This window comes from Solanum dulcamara, chromosome 1 (assembly GCF_947179165.1).
Source record: "Solanum dulcamara chromosome 1, daSolDulc1.2, whole genome shotgun sequence".
Classification (NCBI taxonomy): domain Eukaryota; kingdom Viridiplantae; phylum Streptophyta; class Magnoliopsida; order Solanales; family Solanaceae; genus Solanum; species Solanum dulcamara.
In genome coordinates, this window is record NC_077237.1 from 7756795 (window position 1) to 7781619 (window position 24825).

General features: G+C 35.4%; 2 protein-coding genes across 4 annotated transcripts in view; both read left to right on the top strand.

Annotated features, from left to right (window-relative positions):
• The window catches only part of LOC129900452 (ubiquitin C-terminal hydrolase 12-like), a 31585-nt gene extending 12917 nt beyond the window's left edge, over positions 1-18668 (top strand). For 2 of the 3 annotated variants that reach the window (XM_055975427.1, XM_055975443.1), the window contains exons 9-32: positions 2565-2663; positions 4055-4164; positions 5690-5764; positions 6064-6142; positions 6233-6379; positions 6465-6545; positions 6635-6754; positions 7506-7628; positions 11573-11650; positions 11781-11869; positions 12598-12706; positions 12801-12869; positions 12996-13106; positions 13355-13410; positions 13488-13665; positions 13792-13893; positions 13999-14070; positions 14358-14423; positions 14793-14858; positions 16771-16857; positions 16972-17088; positions 17226-17300; positions 17384-17470; positions 18008-18668. In XM_055975427.1, the coding sequence (XP_055831402.1) occupies positions 2565-2663; positions 4055-4164; positions 5690-5764; positions 6064-6142; positions 6233-6379; positions 6465-6545; positions 6635-6754; positions 7506-7628; positions 11573-11650; positions 11781-11869; positions 12598-12706; positions 12801-12869; positions 12996-13106; positions 13355-13410; positions 13488-13665; positions 13792-13893; positions 13999-14070; positions 14358-14423; positions 14793-14858; positions 16771-16857; positions 16972-17088; positions 17226-17300; positions 17384-17470; positions 18008-18049 (2238 nt within the window). In that variant the 3' untranslated portion in view covers positions 18050-18668. The remainder of the gene's footprint in view (positions 1-2564; positions 2664-4054; positions 4165-5689; positions 5765-6063; positions 6143-6232; positions 6380-6464; positions 6546-6634; positions 6755-7505; positions 7629-11572; positions 11651-11780; positions 11870-12597; positions 12707-12800; positions 12870-12995; positions 13107-13354; positions 13411-13487; positions 13666-13791; positions 13894-13998; positions 14071-14357; positions 14424-14792; positions 14859-16770; positions 16858-16971; positions 17089-17225; positions 17301-17383; positions 17471-18007) is intronic. The other variant, XM_055975435.1, reaches the window with a different exon arrangement.
• Positions 18669-21247: 2579 nt separating this feature from the next.
• On the top strand, positions 21248-24667 carry LOC129886683 (protein GAMETE EXPRESSED 1). The gene is made up of 6 exons (XM_055961475.1): positions 21248-21818; positions 22580-23167; positions 23393-23519; positions 23626-23812; positions 24011-24158; positions 24237-24667. Exons 1-6 carry the CDS (start codon positions 21316-21318, stop codon positions 24511-24513), a joined length of 1830 nt encoding a protein of 609 aa, XP_055817450.1. The 5' UTR covers positions 21248-21315; the 3' UTR covers positions 24514-24667.
• Positions 24668-24825: the final 158 nt, after the last annotated feature.

Genomic DNA, 24825 nt, shown 5'->3' on the forward strand with positions numbered 1-24825 from the left:
CATCAGATACTTTGACCAAGAGTCCATGGACAACCCTTATTAGATACAGCAGACGGGTGAAGGATACGTGTGGGATTCGGTCAACCTACATCAGATACTTTAACCAAGATACTTTTTCTCTTGGTCAACATTCGTTGCTTCATGTTTCAAGCTAAACAGAGAGATGCTAAATATTCAAGCGGTTGTGTTCCGACTTATGGTAACAATGATCTGTAAGGAGAGTTGGTGGAAGGTCTTGAATGACTTTTTTTTTCTTTCCTGAGAGGAAGAATATCCTTATCTTTATAACTATATTTTTATAATATTGAATACTTTTAGGCGAATCCCCGCACCCGTATCCATACTCGGATTCGTATCCCCGAATCTTAAAATTTAGATTTTACCGAATCCGACTCTCGGATTCGCATCCATCTCGGTCACCCGCACCCGAGTCCGAGCAACTTAGACTCCAATTGCTTTGCCACAATTTCACCCCTTTCCTTTGGTTTCTTCTGTTTATCTTTCCCCTTTGTCTGCTGCAACTGTAATTTTCTTTTCTGTTCCATTCGCAAGATCATCTCGAAAATTTCGTGCTCAAATCCAACTGAGTTGACCCCAAAAGCTTTGCAGGCTTTGGACATAACAATCTTGGTCCAATGAGATGTTTCGATGACTGTCGGATTTGAGATAACTTGCTGCTCTTCCCGATTGTCATTGTACCAAGGTAAAGACAAAGTATCACTGCTGGCTGGTGATGAGGGGCCTGAAACTTCAGAGCATCCCATTGGAAATTCTGAGTGGAGAGGAGGAAGAGACAGACGAGGTAAGGGTCGCATGGAATCAGCATCGTCATCAGCAAATCCTTCGCACTCGTCCACAAAGTTTGCATGCTCTGAGAGAACCAATTGTGGCTTCTGAGACATGAAGGAATCTGAGCCTCCTACAACTTGTGTTTGAGATTGAGGAAAATTAGTAGAGTTAGCTTCAGCTTTGAGATGGGCCGGCCCTTTAGGTTTCCACCCTTTTAATTTTTCCTCCCCTTTATTAATAATATGTGACTTCTCCTTTTTCCTCCTTGTATAAAAGAGACAGTGAAGAATTAGGTTTGTACTGGGCCTTTTCCTTCATTCGGCCTGAATTCAAAATTTTCATTAGGCCCAACCCTAATGTCCTCATCTGATTTGAAATTTAAATTCCTTGACTGCATGGATTTCAATGCAAGTGACTGCTTGGACCGCTGGTTATAACCCTGACTCTTAAAATCACCGGCGCTACTTGGAGAAGGCATCGGCGACTATGGAAATCTCGAAAGATCTATCTCCTATTTTCAGATCGATCTTACCAGGGTGATCGTGAGTTCTTGCCGGAATACAGATGCAAGCCCAAAGAATATGACTCCTCTTCTTAGTATCCACCGCAACAATCCCCAATATATTTCATAGTGCTTTCAGACCAAGCATGAAGAGGGATACCAAAAACCATAGTCCATCTCTGATTTGCTGCTACGTCTGCTTTCAGGTTCTCTGTACCTGCTTCTGGGGACCACCATTCCAGTGAAAGTCTTCTCCCATTCCAAAACCATTCGCCCACTATAACCCTTTCCGCTTCTTGCCTTGATGGAAATTCAAATAGCATCTGATTGTGGGCAAGTTGAGAGACACGCAGCCCAGCCGTTATCTTCCATCTTTTCAAGAACCACTGATGGATGACTGCTGGATTTGGCTTGAGCTGAAGGGATCATTAAAAGTACCAACAAGGCAATGTTGCAAATAGTGTTCTAATTCCACCGGCTTAGAGCGCGCGACTGAAAATTTATTTCCGGCCATTTCTGGATGTTAGCAGCAGCTACGAATGATTTCCCCGGGACGATAAACTTTTGAAGGTCTGGCTTTACTAGTTCACCCAGTGATCTGATAATTTTGTCGGCCACTTCGCTCCACCCCACATTGTAATCTATCTCCGGGATAATGATGGATGACTTTCTCTGGCCCCTTGTTGTTTCGACTAGAAGAAATCTCCCATAAGAGTTAAAATTCTGATAAACTCTAATAAATCTCCTTCCTTCAGTCGACCCCATCTTCTGTAGAGGTCCCCGACACCTCTGGATGCTAACTTCATTACACTGCAGACCCATCTGAGAATGTCTTCGTCGATCTTGATCTTACTTATAAACTGACTGCTGAACGCTGTGAACAAGAACCACCTGAATGGACCTTCACTAATATCAATTAATTCAAAAGACTTATCGCTAGAAATAAAGAAACACACCCTATCACCCATACTAAAAGAGGCTAAACCTTTGAGAGGTTTCGCTGGAAAAATTAGGAAAGAGAGTGTGAGCACATTTCCCAAGTCAGAGCTGTTACTCAACCTCTTTAGCACACCACAACATATGATATCAAAAGCAGCACTTCTTTACCTTTTTGTATTTATCAAAAAAAAAAAGAAAGAAAAAGATAAGAAGAGAAACAAAACGAGGTTGTTGTTGGTTGCTTATTAGTATTATGGTCTCTGTTTTATTTTTTTGAGAAGGATAATTGTATCTGTTATCTTTGTTGCTACTTACCTGAACTTCCATTTTTCAGGATGCTCGGAAAGGTGTCCTTTTTGTTGACTTTCCCCCTGTTCTTCAGCTTCAGTTAAAACGTTTTGAATATGATTTTGCACGGGATACTATGGTCAAGGTATTTAATTTATTACTCTCATGTGGTCTATGTATAAAATAGATTCTTCATGCCTATGAAAAAAGAGACTATAGAACTGATTCCTCACATGATTGTATAGGTGTAGCCAAGTGGAGTAAGTGCTTTATTTTATTATGCTGAGTCTAGTGTTTTCTAAACCCATATGCAAGCCAGTTATGTAGAAAACATATGCTTTCTCTCTTGTGATAGTGGTGTTGTCCCGTCCAACATGCAAAAACCTTGACTAATTCACTGAGTACGTGCTACTTTCCACTGGTAGAAACACTGGGTAACTCTGTTTAACAAGAGAGAGACAGATGAGAATAAATTAGCTAGTTTTTTTTGGGACAATTTCAAATATATATAATAAACTAATTAGTTTACAACAAATATAGCCATATTTTATTTACATAAAAAATAGCCAAAAATCATAGGAAATATACGGTGACTATACAATATAGCTTGCCAAAAGTCATAGAAAGTATACACTGACTATACAATATAGATTACTTATCCATGACCTATACACTGAATATACATTATGATACATTCTATACATGAAATATACACTGAGTATACATGAATATACACCGAATGTACATGGATATACACTGAATGACCCTTTTTTTGGTAATTAAAATGACCGAATGGCCATCTACTATAATTATCCCTTTTTTTAACTTCCTGCCTGTACTGAGATTTTTGAATATTGATCTCTTCGATTGTGCATCCCAGCTTCATTGAGCTCTATGTGACACCCTTGGGTGCTTAGAAAACGTCTGAAGTCATGGTTTTTTCCAGTTATTCTACCTTATGTGGTACGTCCTATTTCATTGCTTCCTTAATCATTAACCTAGAGTAATCAGTCAGTGACTAAAGAAGGTGTATCATGTATGTGACTAAACTAATTAACTCTTAATGCCAATATATCTGAATAAGCTTAAAAAGGAGATGGAAATGAATGTGGGAGTCTCCCTTGTCAGTCCTAAACTAAGTCTTAACTCTTAACTTTTCAGCATATTCTGTTAAGAAAGAAACTAGAGAAGACTTGAACTCATAAAAAAAACAAACCTAAAGGTAAATAAAGAAATAAAAAGTTACAATGGGAGCTGAAAGTAGTGTAGGACAATATCAGGAGCCTTGTTTTTACTAGGCCGACACTTTCAGTCTATCACTGTCTTGTCTTTTACTTTATCTTTGCTCGATATTATTTTTGAGGGTAAGGAATCAACTCATCTCGGGATCACTCTTTTAGTAGCTTTATGAAGATATGATTTCTCTTTTAGTAGCTTTGTGAAGATATGATTTGTATCTTTCTCCCATCTCTAATCAAAACTGTATGTTTCCATGTGATGGTAATTACTGATTCTCTTTTTGAATTTGTTAAATAGATAAATGACAGATACGAGTTTCCTTTACAACTCGATCTTGATAGAGAGAATGGAAAATATTTATCTCCTGATGCAGATCGAAGCGTTCGGAATCTCTATACTCTTCATAGGTATCAATCTTTTTTCTCCAATGAAGCATAAATGATTTTCTATTTTCTTAATGCTCTTTTTCTTGCCATTTGGGGATGTGATCTTACTTCTGTCATGTGGTTGCGTTAAGAGAATTCCTTTATCATCTCACATTCTTCATGTTGAAAAATTTCTCTTTTGGTTAATTTACTTTATGCTTCTGATTAGTTGAGCGGGTCAGATCTACCCATTTTTGCATACAGATTTGAATCATCTAATCATAAGAGCCACATTATATCATTCTGTTTACTTCTTCCTTTTCTGCCTTCGGTTATGCATAATTCTTTGCTGTTTTCCTTGTCCAATTAACTTTTACTTGACAATGTGGCTCATTTAAATTAGATGTGCCACAGGCTCTTAAGTTTCTGAGACATAGTAAGATTGCTTCTTAGTTCTCACAACTTAATTTCCCATGGTTCGGTGGTGCAAAATCAGCCATCTGTCGAGAAATATAATCTCTTCTTAATTCCCTTTGTCAATTGGGATTATATTATTTCTTCTTTGCGAACTTCCCATTTGAAGACTCTTAATAACACTGCAATGGTAGCTATAGGAAAGACTCTTACTGTCTCATTCCATCACTTTGGATTTCACTCAGAACATTTTACAGGACAGCATTGTTTCTTGGGTAAATGTGTAAATTAGGAAATAGAGTCCTTCCACTGTGAATCAAGGTTTTTTACCCCTTAGCAAGTTTTTAGTTTTCGTTCATGGGGTATGGCCTCTGCCTATTGTGTATCTTCTTCCGAGTTGGTTTACTGTACATTAATTGTTTTATTTTCAATGGTCATCATGCAAGGGATATGCTAATGTGGACATGAATTGCTTTTGCCTGAATGATAGTAGGATTTAAAACTTGGCATTGGATTTACATTGTGTAATCCACCTAAATTTTTAACCTTGTTTTAATGCCTGCAAAGGGCAAAGTTTATGATAGAGATTCAAACACTTCTACCTCATGGTTTAATACATGTATATTTTTAATGGTGCTTAATCTTGAATGTAATCCTGCTGCTAATTATGCTACACACTCAAAGCTTAGTATCACGATTGCTCAGAGGTAAGTCCATGCTCTCTGTGCTCCTAATAGGAGATTACACAGCTGGAGTTCTTAGTGTCCTATCCATGAGAGGACTGATTTTAAATATTATTTCACTATTTTTGTTTGATTAGAGCAGTGGGGAATTCAAGAACCTACATAATTGGATGATGCTGCCTAAATGGAAATTAGCACCCTTCTTTTTCGTCTCCCCCACTTCCCCTCTCCCTTTCCTCGCCCTCAATTAGCTGCTTTTGCAATTCTGATGTTGTTATCATCTGTCCTTCCTCTATTCTGCGTTGTAGTTTGATATTTTCTGCTTCTGCTGTGAAAGAAAGCTACATGGGTTTGTTTTTTCAGTCGAGACTGATATTTTTTATTTTATCTTTGTATACTTGACATAGATTTCTGAATAACAGGAAGTCTAGGTAATGAGTTTTATTTGATCCTTTTATTTTTGTTTTCAGTGTTTTGGTTCACAGTGGTGGGGTCCACGGGGGACATTATTATGCTTATATCAGACCAACGCTCTCTGATCAATGGTATGTATTGTGTTGCAGTCAGTAGACACATTTCTTTATCCTTTATTTCTTTGGTTTTTCTGTGCCATGTTATTTTTAGTGTTCTCTCACTTACTCTGGGTCATCAGAAGGAAAATTTTATCATCTTTAAGGTGATATAATTTATTATATTGGCCTTTTTATTTCGAAATAAAAAGATGCATTATAGATTTTGGGCAGCAGTTGCCCTTGGATCATTGTTTATAGGTATTTCACTTCCCTGGGACAATTTTTCTGGTTTCTGCTGCCTGTCTTGATTTTTATGATTGACTATCTTTTAGGTTTAAATTTGATGATGAGCGTGTGACAAAAGAAGATCCAAAGAGGGCTTTGGAAGAGCAATATGGTGGTGAGGAGGAGGTATGTTTCCAATTCTTGCTGTCCTTTAAGTTATATGCATGTGCATTATTTTTGCCGATATTCATTCTCATTCTCCACTTCTTGCAACAGTTGCCTCATGCAAACCCTGCGTTCAACAATTCACCATTCAAATTTACAAAATATTCAAACGCATATATGCTTGTTTATATTCGTGAAAGTGACAAAGAAAAGATTATCTGCAATGTGGACGAAAAGGACATTGCAGAGCATCTCAGGGTGTGTGTGCTACATTTACTCTGTCCATTTAATTTATGATAATATGGTTGAATTGCGTCATCTTCTGTCTAACATTATATTGCAGGTAAGGCTAAAGAAAGAGCAAGATGAAAAGGAGCAAAAGAGAAAGGAAAAAGCAGAGGCTCACCTTTATACTATCATCAAGGTTTCCTTTAAAACCTAGTCTCTATTCCTTCCCGCTTGCATCTTTGTAATTTGGAAGCATTACTGAAAATACTCTTGTTATATATTTAGGTTGCTCGTGATGAAGACCTTGGTGAACAAATTGGGAAGGAGATTTATTTTGATCTTGTGGATCATGATAAAGTCCACAGTTTCCGTATCCAGAAACAGATGGCATTTACACAATTCAAGGTATTGTTTTGCAATTTATTTTTGTACATATTCACATACAAAAAAATTATTTTTGTACAGATTTTGAAAATTTGCATTGTCATTGCTGTTTTGGTTGCTCTTCTGAAGCATAATATGTAGATACTGCATAAATATGCTTCAGAATTACGAACATAACTAGAAATATCTCCTCTTGCACAACTTCATTTTTTAGATTGGGTAGTTACATGATTAAATATGGTATCAAAGCTGGCAAAAGTTCTGATTTTGAGTCGCACAGGTACTCTTGAATAAAACATTCTCATGTGCTTGGCTCAAGAAAAAACTTGGGCCCTAGAAAAAGAATTAGGTCCACAATTGAAGGGGCATGTTGCATGCATAAAACAATAGGACAAAAGTGTCCCATCTCAAACAATATAGGCTTTTAGATGATGTGCTAACATAATTCAACAAGAACATATACTCTTTGAATCCAAGTACTAACAATGGAGGTTCATGAGCCACTTTTTTGTCTTCTGAAATATGGGTAATGGGATGTATATTTGGTGTTGTGATTTTAATATCTAACCTTGAGTTTAAAGATAAACTTCAGATTCTGATTGCAAATTTAGGTGAATGATTCTCGAAAAAATGGAATCTGATGGCTGGAATATGATGTTTCAGCTTTTTGTATGCTGTATGCTAAGCCAAACAGTTATAGCCTATTTATCTGTATTTGGTCAACTTTTTTACCTCTTATGTTAGTTATTATTTAATGGTAAGTCTCTTTCAGGAGGAGGTTGCTAAGGTATTGGGTATACCCGTGCAATTTCAGCGGTATTGGCTATGGGCAAAACGACAAAACCACACATATCGGCCTAATCGACCATTGACACCTCAAGAGGAAGTTCAGTCTGTAAGTTGTCTGACTGTTTACCTTTCTGTTGTGTTCTGTGGAGCTGAATTAAGAATTAGCACTGCAGTTGTATCCAGATTCTAGAAAGTGTCCTCTGTTTTCAAGTAGTGAGCAACTGCCATATTTAAACCGCACTAGCTTTCCAAACACTTCTGCTATTCTGCTTGCATCGACATACTGATCAAAAGATCCCGGGACACGTATTACTCTCCATGCCATCTATCAGTACAATTTGATTGACATTTAGTAGAAATAAAAATTTGGCTAAAAAAAGGATTTTCGAGAAACAGACTAAGAGAGAAATAATGAATCAATACTTTCATAGACAGTTGCAGCAAATCATTCAAGGGAATGCCCAGTAATTGCACAAGCAAAGAACATCATGCTTAGATCAAGCATGCGTTTCACGTGATTTGTTAGTGTAGTGATATGTTATCTGTATCTATTGAATTGTAGTAGTTGTAAATGGCTAGAAAACAACAATTAGGGATTACTGTTTGCACCATGCACCTTTTCTTTTTAATGCCATTTATACCTAATAATGCTAGTCATTTGTTTTTTTTGTTGCTTCCGTTGTTTCGCTGTGAAATACATATTTCCTTATGTGGGACATTTCTTATCTTCCTTCTGCATGTTGATAAAACGTAGTATGCTTCCTTGAGTCGGTCAGTAACAGATGTATTTTTGTGGTGATCTTAAATCTGCTATCCTAAAATTGATTATGAGCTTCTCTCCTAGACCTTGTCTTGCGCTGCAAAATTGAGTGTGTAAGCAGAATTTATTGAGTGTCTGGATACTCTTTGCGGTTTATTTTTGTCCATAGCCGATTTCTCCTTCTTCTTCCGTCCTTTCCCTCTTAGGAAAAAGGGACATAAAAACATGCGTTTGTGGATAATCAGTGGTTGGAACTTCTTACATTATAGCTTCCCTTTTAGAGTATGTTTGATTTGTGTGATGAGACGGGTTGCAGTGACATCATGGTGAGTCATATCTCATGCGGTCTTTGGATGTGAACAAAATGATTAACCTTTCTCTTTCCAATAAATATGACTCATCCTATTTGGATGTGGAAAGATTGACATGGTTTGTGTTAGTATTTCCCACATTGGTTGATGGTATGGGCCGTTTTCTTTTTACATGGTCATGAGTGATGAGCTAGCTTTTGGACAGTTAGATCCAAGTTCCATTTCCTTTACATGCTATTAGACCCATCGTTATTTTTGGCTTACTCAATGTTGAGTTTGTTCAATGTTATGTTTTCCATGCTCCAATTCTCTAGCCCTAAGCAGCGTGTTACCTACATTGGTTGAAGGTATGGCCTCTCGTTTTCTTATATGGTCTTCCCTCTTGGACAATCCTCTTCTCAAAAACTAGTTTTGTAGTTAAGTTAGGCCTAAAGTCCATTTCTTGACAATTAGCATGATGAGAGTGGATGAGGAGACATCAGGATGAAATATGAATCATCATCTCATCCTGTCTTTGGATGTGAGATGGGGATGCATTAAGTTGATTCAGACCTCATTTTTTTTCATTAAGATTAAAACGTCTTGAATCTGAATGCACATTTGAATATTAAGAGGTTTATTAAGATTTAGAAAGTTGAATCTGAATACACATGCATATTAAGATGTGCATTAAGATCTGAATACTAAATAGTTAAAGACTGTTTGTTTTCACAACATCTGAATGTATAAATTTGTCTTTGTTTAAAAATAATAAATATAAAATTCAAAGAAAATACTAAATTGATCTAATATTATATTAATAAAATATCTTGAAATTTATATGGCAATTGGTGGTGGTAATGACTAACGATGGTGATTTTGTGGTGTCGATTTGGGATGATATTGACTATTGATAGTTATTATGGGTAGTATCTTTTGGTATAGTGGTTGTAGTAGTGATTAACCATGGTTGTTGGTGGTGGAGACTAATAACTAGTAGTGAAATGATATTAATAACTAATGGTGGTTAGAGATATATAATATTGACTAATGGTGGTAATTATCGATAAGGACTAATGAATGTAATAATGATTAGTGGTGATGATTGCAAATAATAACTAATGGTGATGGTGATTGATTTTGGTGATTGACAGTGGTGGTGGTTGTGGTTGGGTTGAGGATGGTGATTGTGGATGGTAGGTGGTAGTGGTAGTTGTGGTTGAAATGGTGGTTGTGGGTGGTGGGTGAAAGTAGATGGAGTAGGTGAATTGTCATTTTTGTAGAATTTTTTTAGACATTTTAATTATATTAAGACTTTGTTATAGATCTTGATCATTTAGACCTATTCAAACCCATTACACAGTTGTAAAATAAGAAAAACAAACACACTTAATGACTGAGATTTGAATGATTAAGATTAAGACATTCATTAAGTTCAAACAAATGAGGCCTCATCCTCTTTTTTTCATTTTTATTATTAATAAGGTGACTAGTCCTTTTTGATTGTTGAAAAATTGCCGGGATGAGCATCATAAGACTCCTTTAATCCTAATGTAAGAGATTTAGTCTTGTGAAGCGGAGGTATTAATCATCCCAGGATGATAGGTTCATGCAGCAACCATCCTACCTTATCAAGTCGATAATTGTTTAAGAACTGCTGCAGTTATTTTAATCACTTATGTTCAGATGTTTAGTTTACTATGAATGGTACTTTGTCTACCGTTTGCGCAGCCGAGGGTCTTTCGGAAACGGCCTCTCTACCTTCTCAAAGGTAGGGATAAGGTCTACCTACTCTCTACCCTCCCCAGACCCTACTTGTGGGAACACACTAGGATTAGGGGCGGAGCTACGTGGGAGTGAGGGGGTTCACCCGAGCCCCCTCAATCGAAAAATTACGTTTTATATAGAAGGTTAAATTTGAATATTGCGGATATATACCCTTTAATGAACCCCCTTAGAACAATTGAAAACAGTGGCTCAGCGGTCAAGGTAGTTCAATTTATAGTTGAGGTCGCGAGATCGAAACTCGCTCAAACCCTCTTTTTTTTAACTTTTAAAAGTTTCTCACTCCCTTTTCTATTTAATGATTTGGGCTTGGGCCTTTCTCACTCTGAAATGAGCAATCGGGGAATTTAACTCATTTTTGTGTATTTGTTATTTACTTAATAATTAATTATTATTTTTATATTTCTCAAGTTTACATATTGTATTTAAAATATTTTGTATATATTTTTTATATAATTGGAATGATAAATATTTCAATTCTCTCTTTTTCATGCTCGCATGCTAATTTAAAGTCCTAGCTACATTTCTATAATTTCTAACTGATTTTCAATATTAACACACTTTTCAACCAAAAGAAAAGAAATAATACACTATGCATATCTCGTTTTATTAAATTTTATATATTATTTATCGAGTTACATCATGCGTTCTTTTCAACTATATTTTTATCATTCTACATATTAATATATATCGATGTTGTTCAATATCTTTATTATTATTACTATTATTATTGAGTACTAAAAATATGTTATTCTTAAAAAAGTGTAAGTATTAAATTATTAATATCATAATATTTTTTATTTTTTTAATCAATTTCAAAAAATATATTATGATATGAATAATTCAATACTCGCACTTTTTTTAAGAAGCTTATTTTTTGAGGGGTATTAATTTGAAAGAAAAAATAGAAAGTTTAAAATAAAGGACACTACAAAGTGAAAGTAAAAAAAATATGATATTTTAAAAAAAGGCTCGACTGTATAGAAAAAAAATGGAAAGAAACGTTAAAAGGACAAATAAGCCGGGTTAAAATTTAACGGGCGTCTGCTTTGATTTTCATTTGCTTATTTCTTTATATGTTGAACCCCTTGAATTGAAATCCTGCATCCGCCACTGTCTGGGATTGTTGTTGGTGGTGGTATTTTTCGTCTGTCGAATTACCAAGATTGGTGCTTGATTGACTTGGTGCTTATGATCTTGCGCAATGTATTTCAGGTTGGACAATTGAGAGAGGTCTCTAATAAAACAAATAACGCTGAGCTAAAACTTTATTTGGAAGTTGAAGTTGGCCTGGTAATGGAATATTGCCTACTCATTTTCCTGTTTAGGGTCCACACTTGGAATTTTCGTTGGGGCAGGTGGTGTACTTTTGTGTATATCAAGTTTTATGTTTTGCACTTTTTGAGTTGTGTTATTGTTGCAGGATTTGCAACCTTGTCCTCCACCTGAGAAGACCAAAGAAGATATTCTTCTATTTTTCAAACTGTATGACCCTTTAAAAGAGGAGATAAGGTATTTCTTCTTGCCTCTATAGGTTGAAATCCGTGTCTTAAAAGAGTTGTTGTTTCTATGCTTTTCTAATTTGGGATCTCTAAATATCATCTCTAATTGGAAAGTGTATCACTGGTTATCAAAAATAAAAAATGGGAAGTGCATCTTCTTCTCATTCTTAGAGCCTGCAGACATGGTAGATATATGAAATGTGACAATGATAATTTGTCAAGTCCGATCAGGCAACCTGCGGGCAAAGTGCTTATGCAGCAGCTCCCCGTCTGGCTAAGATCCTTGATGACTGATTCATAAACCACTAATGCTTTAGTCTCGTGTTAAGTGTTCGCATAGCGACTAAGGTTCTAACAGCTTGATGTCAGACTGTTCAACATGGTGGACATCTAACTCCTGTAACACAGATGTTTAATTAACCTGAGATTACTGTGGGTAAAAGACTTCTTTAACCTGAGATTACTGTGGGTAAAAGACTACTGCAGTTTCATTGCAGTCTATGCAATTTTTTGCACTTGATGTAGACATTAAATAGAGTTTGTTAGAGGTCTTATAGTCATGAAAAACATTAGTTAATTGCTGAATCCTCGATCTGTAAAATCTGTCGTAGGGAGCAATTCAAATTTTTAATGAAACTTGTGATATCAGTGTCCACGTATTTTGGTGTCTGTATATAAGTGGCCATTCAGTAATGGGGCTTTGTCTATTCTTTACTTGGTTTTCCTTCTTGTTATCAGGTATGTTGGGCGGCTCTTTGTAAAAGGCAGTGGCAAGCCACTGGAGATATTGACCAAGCTAAATGAGTTGGCTGGCTTTTCACCTGATGAAGAGATTGAACTCTTTGAGGTAAGTTTTTTTCTTATCTCGCTACCAGTATGTTAACCTGCAGTAGTAATATAGGTAGCTTCAGGTTGTGCTTAATATCATGTTTTATTGACAGGAAATAAAATTTGAACCCAATGTGATGTGTGAACCTATTGACTGGAAGCTAACATTTTCTAGCAGTCAGGTACATGCTATTACTTGCCATCTATATACTGTTACACGTTCTCTGGCGTGGCCAATTGCTTTCAGTTGTTCTGTTTTTCATTTCTTCTGCTGTATTTGTTGTATGATACTCCTCTGCTTTTTGCAGCTTGAAGATGGGGACATTATTTGCTTTCAGAAACACCTTCGAAGTCAAAGTAGTGAACAATATCGATATCCTGATGTTCCTTCATTTTTAGAGTATGTGCACAATCGCCAGGTATTTGTTGCACCTTGTTTTGTCATGTTGCCTCTTGGAGCTAGATTAGTAGTTATCTCTCTGAAATAGAATTGTTTCCCTTTGATCAATGCAGTACCTTTGGTAGTACTCCTGCCTTTACTCCATCGCACTCACTTTTGTTTCAGTTTACGTGACACTGTTTCATTTGTATTAAGTTTCAAAAGAGCTCTGAATATTTTGTGTGTCTTGATAGCTAAGATAAAAGTTTTCCATGTGATTGCTCCCAGGTTGTTCGCTTCCGCTCATTGGACAAACCCAAGGAGGAGGATTTTAGTCTTGAGTTGTATGTATCTGTTTCAGTAAGTTAATGAGAAGCTTTTTCCTGTATTGGTTAATTCATTGGCGATAAACAAACTCTAGGTCAAAGCAGAACAACTATGATGAAGTGGTGGAAAGCTTGGCTCGCCATCTCTGCTTGGATGACCCATCAAAAATAAGGCTTACACCACATAACTGCTACTCACAGCAGCCAAAACCTCAGCCAATAAAGTATCGAGGAGTGGATCGTCTTATGGAAATGCTTGTTCACTATAATCAGGTAATGTAGGAACAGTGTCTACTCTGGTTAGGGCTAATTGAAACTTTTCTATGTAAATATAATCTTGTGCCTCTTAGTTATTTACCAGCGACTACATTTTGCTTACCATCCCTCCTCTTTGGATAGACTTCAGACATTTTGTATTATGAAGTCCTCGATATTCCATTACCAGAGCTACAGTGCTTAAAAACTCTCAAAGTTGCCTTTTATAATGCTGCAAGATATGAAGTAAGTGTGGCACATACTTTATACATTTTATGCAGAGTGCCCTTTGATAAGGGTTTATACAGTCTCCTACACTCTTATATAAAATCTTGGGCTGTTCATTTTCAGGTGACAATCCATGCTATTAGATTGCCAAAACAAAGTACTGTAGATGATGTCCTTAATCATCTTAAGACAAAGGTACTTTTGAATTTTCTATTGCTATAAAGTGTGATGCCTCGATATAAAAGTTGTGATGCCTACCTGAAAGTAGAAACTAGGAAGAAAAGTAGGAAAAACATTTCATGTCTTGCCCCAACCATACTAAGTCTAATTTAGAGAGAACTAGCTGATGTCCACATTGAGATGTCATCTCATAACCTATTTTATTGGAAGGTTCTCTGATAAATACATTGCTAGAAATTCATTTCATTAAGATCTATTTCTGTTAGATGTTTTTGCTGATCTTGTTTCATGGTATGGAATAGGTTGAATTGTCGCATCCAGATGCTGAACTGAGGTTGCTGGAAGTTTTCTATCACAAGATATATAAGGTACCATTTATGTTGCATAACTTCCTTCTGCTGTAGTTCCGTGTCTTCTGAAAATGCTTCAATGTGCAGATAGAGTTGCTGTTGGAGTGTTACACGATTACCCTTTGTTTTCTTAATGATCTTTGAATCTTATAAAGTGCTGAACAGTAGAGTTGTGCATGTCTGTGTGCCCATGCCTGACATACATTACATATATACAGATGGACAGACAGACAGATATAAACACACAGGACAACACACATTAACACACACAAACAGTTTGATGCATTCTGAAGTAGATAAGAACTCATGAAAGGACATGCAGTATCATGCTTCTCAGCTTTGCTTCTTGGTAGCATTTGTAACATATCATCCACATTTATTTTGCAGATTTTTCCACCTACTGAAAGGATTGAGAACATAAATGATCAGTACTGGACCTTGCGTGCAGAAGAGGTACACCGAATGTTCTGTTGGTAGTTCCCTTTAATTTATGCAGAAGAGTAGGTCCAGATTTTGCCTGGGGATATGCAGTTAGGGGTGATTTTGCATCTATTTGAATGTTTTGCTGTAATCTTTGTATTTGTCTCAATGCTCCTGTAAAAAAGATATTTCCTCTTGAATGCTCTCAGGCACATTCACCAACAACACTCTCTGTTCTACTTGTTGCTACGCTTATCTTTTGAATGTGTGGATTCTTGACTGGTTAACACTCTGCCCCATACAACATAGTTGGTCTAACAACCACCCTATAGAACTTACCTTTTGTCTCGGTGACACCTTCTTATCACACAGTACATGGGACGCGAGCCTTCGTTTTACCCACCCCGCTCTATTACGATGTGTAACATTCTCGTCAATCTTGCCATCCTTTTGACCCAAGATATTTGAAGCTTCTTTGCGCGGGGATGGCCTTTGTATCAATCCACTTCCACATCCGCCTCATGAGCTGCGTCACTGAACTTGCCGTCCATATTCTCAGTCTTAGTCCTGCTCAACCTGAAATCTTTCGACTCTAAGGTCTGTCTCCAGGCCTCCAATCTATCGTCAAACTCCACCTTAGAGGTCACTGATATATTGTAAGTTTGTTATGTTTACTATAGTCGATGCAAAAGTTGTCAAATGCGAGATACACCTACTTAATTTTCGTTCTTATAATTGGAATTGTTTTCCTATTTCGGTATGGAAAAGTGTATCAAATTTGGTTTGCGGAATTTAAAATGTAAGGTTCTATAGTTTTTGGATGCCTTGAATATTCCATAAACCCAAGGTAAATATTAAATTCAAAGTCCTGGGCAGAAATTTGCAGTTCGGTGGCCTCAAAAAGATGCACAAATCTCAGAATGGTTTTTGCTGTCACTGTCAGGGATATCTGCAGAATCATCTGCCTGTTCTTTTTCTTATGTGTCATTTCCCTGAAAAATATATGAACATCATGATTTTTTTTTTTTTTTGCAAATTATACTGGTAACGCTGCAATGTGCTAATGAAGTACTCCCTCTGTTTCAATTTATGTGACACACTTTCCCTTTTAGTCCGTCCCAAAAAAATGCCACCTTTCCATAATTGGAAATAATTTTACTTTGAAATTTCCCTTTTACCCTTAATGAAATGATTTCTAGCCACACAAATAGTCAATGAATGTCTTAGACCACAAATTTCAAAAATCTTCCTTTAAACTTTTTGCCAAGTCAAACGGTGCCATATAAATTGGGATGGAGGGAGTAACTTATATTCACCTGCACAGCGTTGTTTCTTGATATTCATCAACTGAATATTAGAGCTAGTCCTTTGATAATCATTAATGGGTAGCTGTATTCTGGGAGGATAATATATTTGATTAAAGGAAGCAGGGGTGGTTGTGGGGGTTGAAGTCAGAACTCTTTGTGGCTGGGGAAGCAAAGGGTCCTTCTGATGCACTTAACTTTGAGTTTTTCTGACATGAATGATGAGATTTTTTGTGTTAGTTGTTGCTGTCGTACTTTGCAAAGGAAGTGTGTAGTGGTGGATGACTGCACTTCTTTCCGTTAATGTTGTGGTGCTGCTGTGCGCGCAATGTTGGTGTTTTGCGGTCCAGCTGGTCCTATGGGTTTTGCTTAGGTCATTGGTGTTTTGCGGTCCAACTGGTCCTATGGGTTTTGCTTAGGCCATTGGCGTTGTCCTGTTTATTTCTCCACATACACACTTATGGACTGGACCGACCAAATAAATCAGGGAATAAAAAGGTCTAAAGTCTTCAAAAACAAAGAGAAAAACATTTGTCTGGAGATTAATCAACTTAAATTTATAGCCTTCAGTAAGAGTAGTAATATTGTAGGGCATTTCTTAGATGTTTATCTAATTAATGACCAACTTTTCTCCATTATAGATCCCTGAAGAGGAGAAAAACCTGGGTCCTCATGATCGCTTGATTCATGTTTACCATTTTATGAAGGACACAACTCAAAATCAAGCAGTAAGTACATCTATCGAAATTGATAAGTGTCTGATATAGAGCTATAGTTACAATCAGTGTATATGGTGGAGGTTCTATCCTCAGTTAATTGTTTTTGATTCCATCCCTTTGCAGCATGTACAAAACTTTGGCGAGCCATTTTTTCTGGTTATTCATGAGGGTGAGACATTGGCTGAAGTTAAAGCGCGCATTCAGAGAAAATTGCAGGTTCCAGATGAGGAGTTTTCAAAGGTATTCAACCTACCTTGCTTTTCATCCTTGTTTCTATACCGACTAATCTTGGAAAATTTCTTGGTTCACTATTAGTATAGAAGGTTCATGTGTTTTATTTATTTTATTTATTTACACATTCTACTTTCACTATGCAGTGGAAGATTGCGTTTGTGTCCATGGGCCGTCCTGACTACCTCCAGGATTCAGATATTGTGTCCATTCGTTTTCAGGTATTTGCCCCTTTTCCTTCCATATTCTACATCTACAATCCTTGTGTAATGTTTGGTCATTCTGCTTCCCAACTGTTTTCCAGAGGAGAGATGTTTATGGTGCTTGGGAGCAGTATCTGGGATTAGAGCATGCTGACAATGCTCCTAAAAGGTCATATGCTACCAACCAGGTATGCTGCTTTTTCTCTTATGCTGATGATGAGGGGCATATAAGTCAACCATCCCAGTGGACCAAGTCTTTAATCATTGAAATGCAAAAATATAACAGCTAAATTTCTTTTGAGGTCCTTTTTTCTGAGATATCTTTTGATGCTGGTTGAGCAACAATCAACCCCATCTGTCAATTTAAGGGAACACTTGCTCTAGCTTTCAACGTGCTAATGGACCTGAATACTTTTTGTATACGTGAATATATATTTACTTATAAGAGTACTTCACGGCTGATGATTCTTGGTTGCTTAAAATTGGTTTCTCTTAATCTTTTACCTGTGGGTTCAGTGGCTCTCTTGCATTGAAATATATCACAGTGAGATTAACCTGTTTAGAATTAAGGAACCTATTGTTTGGCTTACCTTTCAAATTGAAAATCAGAATATATCATTATTTATTAAGCGAACCCAAAGCTAGTTTGAATGCAGTACTACTAATTCGCAAGTGATAATACTTTATATTAGTTGGTGTATGACTGGCTCATATTGGTACTGCAGAATCGACCCGCTTTTGACAAGCCTGTTCGGATCTACAACTAGTCTTCTAAATGACTGATCAATATGGGGCATGTAAAATCTCGCGTAGCAGCAGCACTAGGATCATCAGAAGATGGCAGCCTGACAATTAATGCAGTGATGTCTCGGTGGTAATTAACTTTTGCCCTCCGAGTGTCGTTGAGCATATGAGCTTACATTCTATTTGGGCAAGCAAAACAATATTTTATTCAAGCAGGTTTAGGTGGACGTTGATTCAATTGTAATTTTAGACGATGCACATGATTTTGGGTGGACGTATATAGAGGGTATAGATGTTTATTTTGACCTTTTCCTGTTTTGTCGCAGTTCCTGTTCCTCACTTTTGGCATTCTCAGTTCCCCCATAATTATGTCTGGAAAACTAACGATGTAGAAGAACAGAAGGCTGGGATATTCCATAGTGACATTGTCGTTGAACAGTTGAAAGGGATATATTGCAGTTTTTAGTCTCTGTTTGCAAAATGTCCGACTCGTAGGTGGTTAGGAGATGAGAGATTTGTTAGATGTTCAGTTTATTAGGTTAATGCAAAAAAAGGATGGTTGTTGTCACTTAGGTCAGAATAATTGTACTTCTATTTTAAATTTGAATGAAATAGAGTTGTCAGATTTTTTTTTATGGTTTTTCCATGTGTTACTCACATTGGAGTCCGACTTATCTCGATTCGTGCCTGGTAGGGCCCATTTGTGGTAATGGTTTTCTACCAAAAAAATTTCATGTTCAGGGGTCATAATTGAGACCTTTGATTAAGAGAGGGATAGACTTCAGCTGTTGCACCACGTATTTTTTTGGTGGTAATAAAAGTTGATAGAATGCTTATGTCTATTCGTCCTCAATTTGCTTATTCTGTTTTTACATCTGCTACAGTATGATCAACCTTTTAAATATTCTCCAAAATCTTCAAAAATACTTCCCCTATTCTTCTCCAGTCTAAATGCTTTCGCAACTATGTCGTTTATATGCTTCTTAGTAAGCCAGATGCTTCTGCTTAGTATGTCGTTCATATGTTTCTTGATAAGCTAGATGCCCTCGTTTCAGTTATTTTGCTAGCGCATCAATTCAGGGACTAAGGGATCCAATTCTTAATACTTAAGATGCAACTTATGACTGTCTTTTATCTAGCTGAATTAGTATAAAATTTAGCTCTTTTCACTTTCATTAGATTCGATTTTTAAGACTCAACTTATGACCGTCTTTTATCTATAGCTGAATTGGTACAAAATTTAGCTCTTTTCACATTTATTAAGAAAAATAATAACTACAAGGTATAGTTATTAAGTTATCCTTATTTGTTGAATTTTTTTGAGAATTGAGCAATATTAAGAACCATTTTTTTTCAATATTAAGGACATGGTTTGAGAATAACTGTCAACTTTAATCTTAAACTTTCAAAGTGGTAATTTTTTTAGGCAATTTTTTAACTTAAGTCACAATTAAAATGAGATGGAGGGACCTATTTGTCCTAGCTTTGGTCGAATTAGTGGAGGTGAACGCAAGATTATACAAACTATACAGTTATCAAAAAGAGAAGAAGAAAATGGGCCGGAGGGAGTATTATTTAGTTGAATTCTGTCATTTCTTGCGGTCAATGGTTATTTATAAGATGCTTAAAATGATATTCTCTTTACTTATATGGCTAGTTCACTCTAATTTTTTTTTTTAGATATTTTCAAAATTCCAATGAATACTCATATTTGATCAAATTATTCTTTAATAGTGCTCAAATATTTTTTTTAAAAATTATTTCCCTCCCAAGTTTTTTTTAAATTTTATTAAAAACGTATTTAACGGTTGATAGAGAAGGTTCGAGCTGCCGTGACGTTTTGGTCATCAGGAGTCTCAAATTGTCACAATGTGTTTCCTAGTTAAGTTTATCTAGTACTCCTATTACATTATTTGGGGGTGGGTGGGTTTGATGACTCATATATTATACTATTCTATTCGTTTAAATTTACGAAATGCTTTTTTAGTCGATCTAAAAGAAAGAATATATTTTTATATTTAAAAATTATTGTAACTTTAATAAAATAATTAGTAGCCACACAAATGACAAATTTAAAAGAAGATTAATAAAAAATGAATAAGAAAACAAAGAAAAACCATGAGTGTACGTGTTCGGTATGAAAAAAAATATTTTTCATGATTTTTTCCCCTTATATTCGATACTTAAAAAAAATATTATTCTAAGGTAATTATAATTTAGATAAATATTATTAGAGGTGAGGGTGCGGGATGTGGGGTGATGGGGATGGTGGACAAAAGGTGGAATAACGATGAGATGCGTTAGAGGGTGAGGAAGACATAATGAATATGCAATGTAACTTTTGGAACTTTTTTTTGTTTTAGAAATTTCATTTTTTTTCTCAAAAAAGTTTAACCAAATCAAATATGAAAAAAATGATTTTTAATTTTTTTTCTTCCGTACCAAACAAACATAAAAAAAATATATGTGGCATTAGTGTATTACAAATAATCAATTTTTTAAAAATATTACAAATAATTAAAAACAACAGCACATATTTGTTTTTTTTTCTTTTCTTAATTTTCAAATAAGAAAAAAGAAAAAAAAGGAACGGACACAGCCGGTAGTGAAAGGCCGCGAAATTCATAACTATTCACCGATTTTATTATTAATAAATACAGATACTTAATTAATTAGATTCATCGTTTAAGGTATAACTTTTCTCCCTTTTACTATTTTATAATTAAAAAAATTAATTCAATGATTTTCTTTTTTTCTTTAACTTTTTAATTATTATTTTCCTCTCTGATAAAGAAAGTTTTGTTTCCTTTTTCTTCATCTTTCCTAACTAGACAAATTTTTACTTTGGAAATACTTTAATTATTGACAAGGTTACATCAAACATAGAATAATCCAAATATAGAAAAAAATTAATTCCAAATTATTGTTTTCTGATCACAGGCAGAGTCAGAATTTTCAGTTTATGAATTCTGAATTACAATTTTATTTTATTTTACTTAATGAATTCTGAATAAATTATTTATAGTTATCAAGTGAACTTTTGTAATACCATTTATTATTAAATTCTTTGCGTCTCTTTTACTTGAATTCAAAGTATCATACATTCATACATAAACTTTTTTTTACTTCCTGTGATGCTTTCTCCCCAAGTTTGGCAAAAAAACCTTTATATACACTTTGATTTATTTTTTAAACTTTCTAGTGTATGTATAACTAATAAATCACATTTTTTTATTTTACCATATGCTTTTTAATTTTGCGATTGTGAAATTGCAGATTGAGTACAAAAATGGGTCGATTTCATATACAAAAAAGGTTGATTTTTTTGTTGGTTTTGTTGTTACAAAGTTCATCAACATGGGGTTGGTTTTTTTCTACTAATAACAAGAATGACTATAAACAAGAACAACAAACAAATTCAGGCAAATCTTCAAAACATCATATTGTTAAGTTGATGTCTGATTTTTCCATGGATGGTTTTGAGAATTCTCAAAAAGGAATTAAACTGGTCGAAAACGCAGAACAAAAGATGTTGCTTACAGATTCTTGTTGGCAGAGAAGTTATCAGAGTTTGTTTACTGTGTGTAAAAAAGTTCTTCCAGATGAAGAATTGAAGTCTAGACTTTCTTGGAATTTATGTGATTGCTTTCAACAGCATACTGGAAGATCACCTTTGCCTAATTGTGATGCAAAATCACCAATGACTAAATGTCTCCAGAAATTGGATAATGATGTTCATAAGATATATTTGGCTTTCTATATTGAAACCCCTGCCATTTGCCATCAATTGCAGTAAGTTTTTTTTTTCCCTTTTTTGCTTTAGTGAAAGTTGTAAGTTGTTTGGGTGATTGTTTACGTATCGTTTCATAACGTATTATATTGGACTGTTTTTTGAATTCTAAATTGTTTTAATGAATACAAAATATTTTGATAGATTATATTATTTTTTGTCTTAAATAATGACAAACTAGTGGTCGTAGTGGTTTCTTGGTCTTCAATTTTTGTTACTATATATCTATTGTCTTGTACTTGGATTATAGTAGTATTTTGTTGTAGTTACTGTTCTTTTTTCTAGAATGCTTTGTCATGTTATCTTTAGTATTTTGTCGTGGCTTCTTTACTTCCATATTTCTTTTCCCGAACGGCTTGGAAACAACCTCTCTACCACACTACTCTCCCCAAACCCCACTTGTGAGATTACACTGAATATGTTGTTGTTGTACATAATGCCACACATGAACAATCTGAAAGATAAACCTACAATAGTATACAAAAAAGTTGGATATATTGTAGAGTTATTAAGATTATTATTTAATAATAAGCAAAGACAAAGTGAGATAAAAAAAAAGGTAAGATCACACTAAAACGGCCGATACATAAAATGAGACTTTCATCATTACATGACAGAGAATTTGATGATACTATACACTAACAATCAAATCACACATTGTATTTAAAGTAACAATACGGTACAATATAATAGGTAACACCCATCCAAACAAGAGTTGTTAATGAATTGAGGGGTCTTACTCTTATGCTTTTAATTATTGCAGGAGGGAAGCATGGAAGCATCTAACAGAGAGGTTGGTGAATAGTTTGAAGGATTCTGCTGAATTTGCTGAGGAAAAACTAGATAACGTACTACATGTAGGGGATTTGCTATTGCAAAACTCGAAATATGTTCAAGAATCATTAGCCTCGATTGATGTTCGTACTCAACAAGTAGCAGAGACTTCCAAGAACGTTGAAGGCCGGGTGAACGCTGTGTTGAGTCAATCAGAAGTAATATTGGAGCAATCTAAAGGTATAGCATCTTCCCAATTAGAGTTGAACGAAGGCCAGGCGAAAATGAAGGAGACTTTGCACGAAAACATGGCAATAGTTCATGAATCGTATACTAATTTAGACCATGGGATCGATGGTTTGAGGACTAAAACGGAGGACATTGAGGACGAGATTGTTAAAGTTGGAGATGAAATGAGTGGTAGGATGGATAAATTGCAGACTAAAGCTGATGATATTGGGAATATTGCTGGCCAAGCTTTGAATAAACAGAAACAACTTTTGGATGGACAATCTAAAGCTCTTGATGGCCTTCAATTCCTCCATAAATTTCAGTCTCAAGCACTTGAAGAGAGCAGGTAAACATCATCAAGGATAACTTCTTGTGTGGTTCTTATGTTCCTTGAAAAAATTGAGTTTTAAGTTATGTATATTGTTTATGTTGTCATCGACTATATCGGGTTGATAGGCAGGCTACTTGTTGTCGTAGGTCAACCTAACCTGATACCATTCTCTAATGCATTCTTAAGAATTTTCCGCGACATTTGAGGATTGATGTAATGCAATATCTTATACTTTTACAGGGGAACTCTGAAACAATTGACTCAATTCGGGCACGAGCAACAAGAGGAGCTTCTTAGAAGGCAAAAACAACTGCAACAAACTCATGATCATCTATTTGAGAAATCAAAATCAATATTAGCTGCACAGGTTTGTTAATTCACATGTTAAATACAAAAACTTTAAGGTATCAAATCATTCTATTCTCTTAAATTTATTGTACTTGTTCATTAATTTCATCAATTTGTGTCAACAGGAAACTTTTGAGTCTAAACAAGCAAGCATGTTTCTTGCCTTAGACAAACTATTCACCTTGCACAATGCTATGCTTCTTGAATCAAGAGTGATCAAAGCTTTCTTGCTGTACTCATTGTCGATCTTTCTTCTCTACATGTTCACCAGCACGAAGCAGACGTATGATGTGAGACCTAGGCTATACATAGGTAAAGCATCATCACACCTTTCAAAATGATCTGTTTTATTCCCTATGTTGTTGAAAGTTTTGGCCTTCCTTTGGGCGTTGGGAAGGGCACCTGGTTTCCAACCTGGCGCCCTTCAAGCGCGAAACCAACTTTGTTATTTCACCATATATTTTGATTGGATTCCATAATCTTTTCTCATCATTTCTTGTTTTGTTGTAGGATTAGTACTCACATTCTTGATTGAACTAGCCATACTTCGCTATGGAACGTACGAAATGGAGAATCAAGCATGGTTTGTGAGCATCGTTAGGTCACTATTTGTGCTACTATCCTCATGCCAACTTCTATATTCCATTTGGACATACAGGTATATATATACAAACAGAACATAAGCTCAAAAACTTCTTTTTAGCATCATAACATATTTTCATAAAAAATCTTGCAGAGATTATGAAGTGTTGAACTATAAGATGTTACAAACACTAATGGAGAAAGTTAATGGAATTCAAAAACACAAGGAGTACTTGTCATGGGAAATGGAGAACGACGATTCGGACAGTGAGGTGGATTGGTCTTCATGGATTGAAGCTGAATTACCAGAAGATGTTGACAAATTGAAGGATCCTGACTTTGTATATCCTGAAGAAGTTGCTGAGAATTCAATAGGAAGTAAGTCAATTACAAGGAGATACAACCTAAGAAATCACCTTTTGACATATTGAAGTTCTTTAACACCATTAACTTGGTTACTGGTTTGACCGGTTTGTTGTCTAAAAATATGTTTTCGACCTATTTATCGAGTGAACCAGGGGTCATGTTCTTGATTCAATTTTTCTCTTATACTAATATATAGTACTAGTTATATGTGTAAATAAATTTGGGACTTGACTTCATATATGTGTTAGTAATTTTTGGTACTTGATTATTTGTTTGAATCATTTAGGTGGTTTTGTTTATCTGGGATATTGACAAATTTATGGAGTAATTTACTGATCTTCATGTTGCACATTTGTGTAACAAGTCTAAAAGTGAAT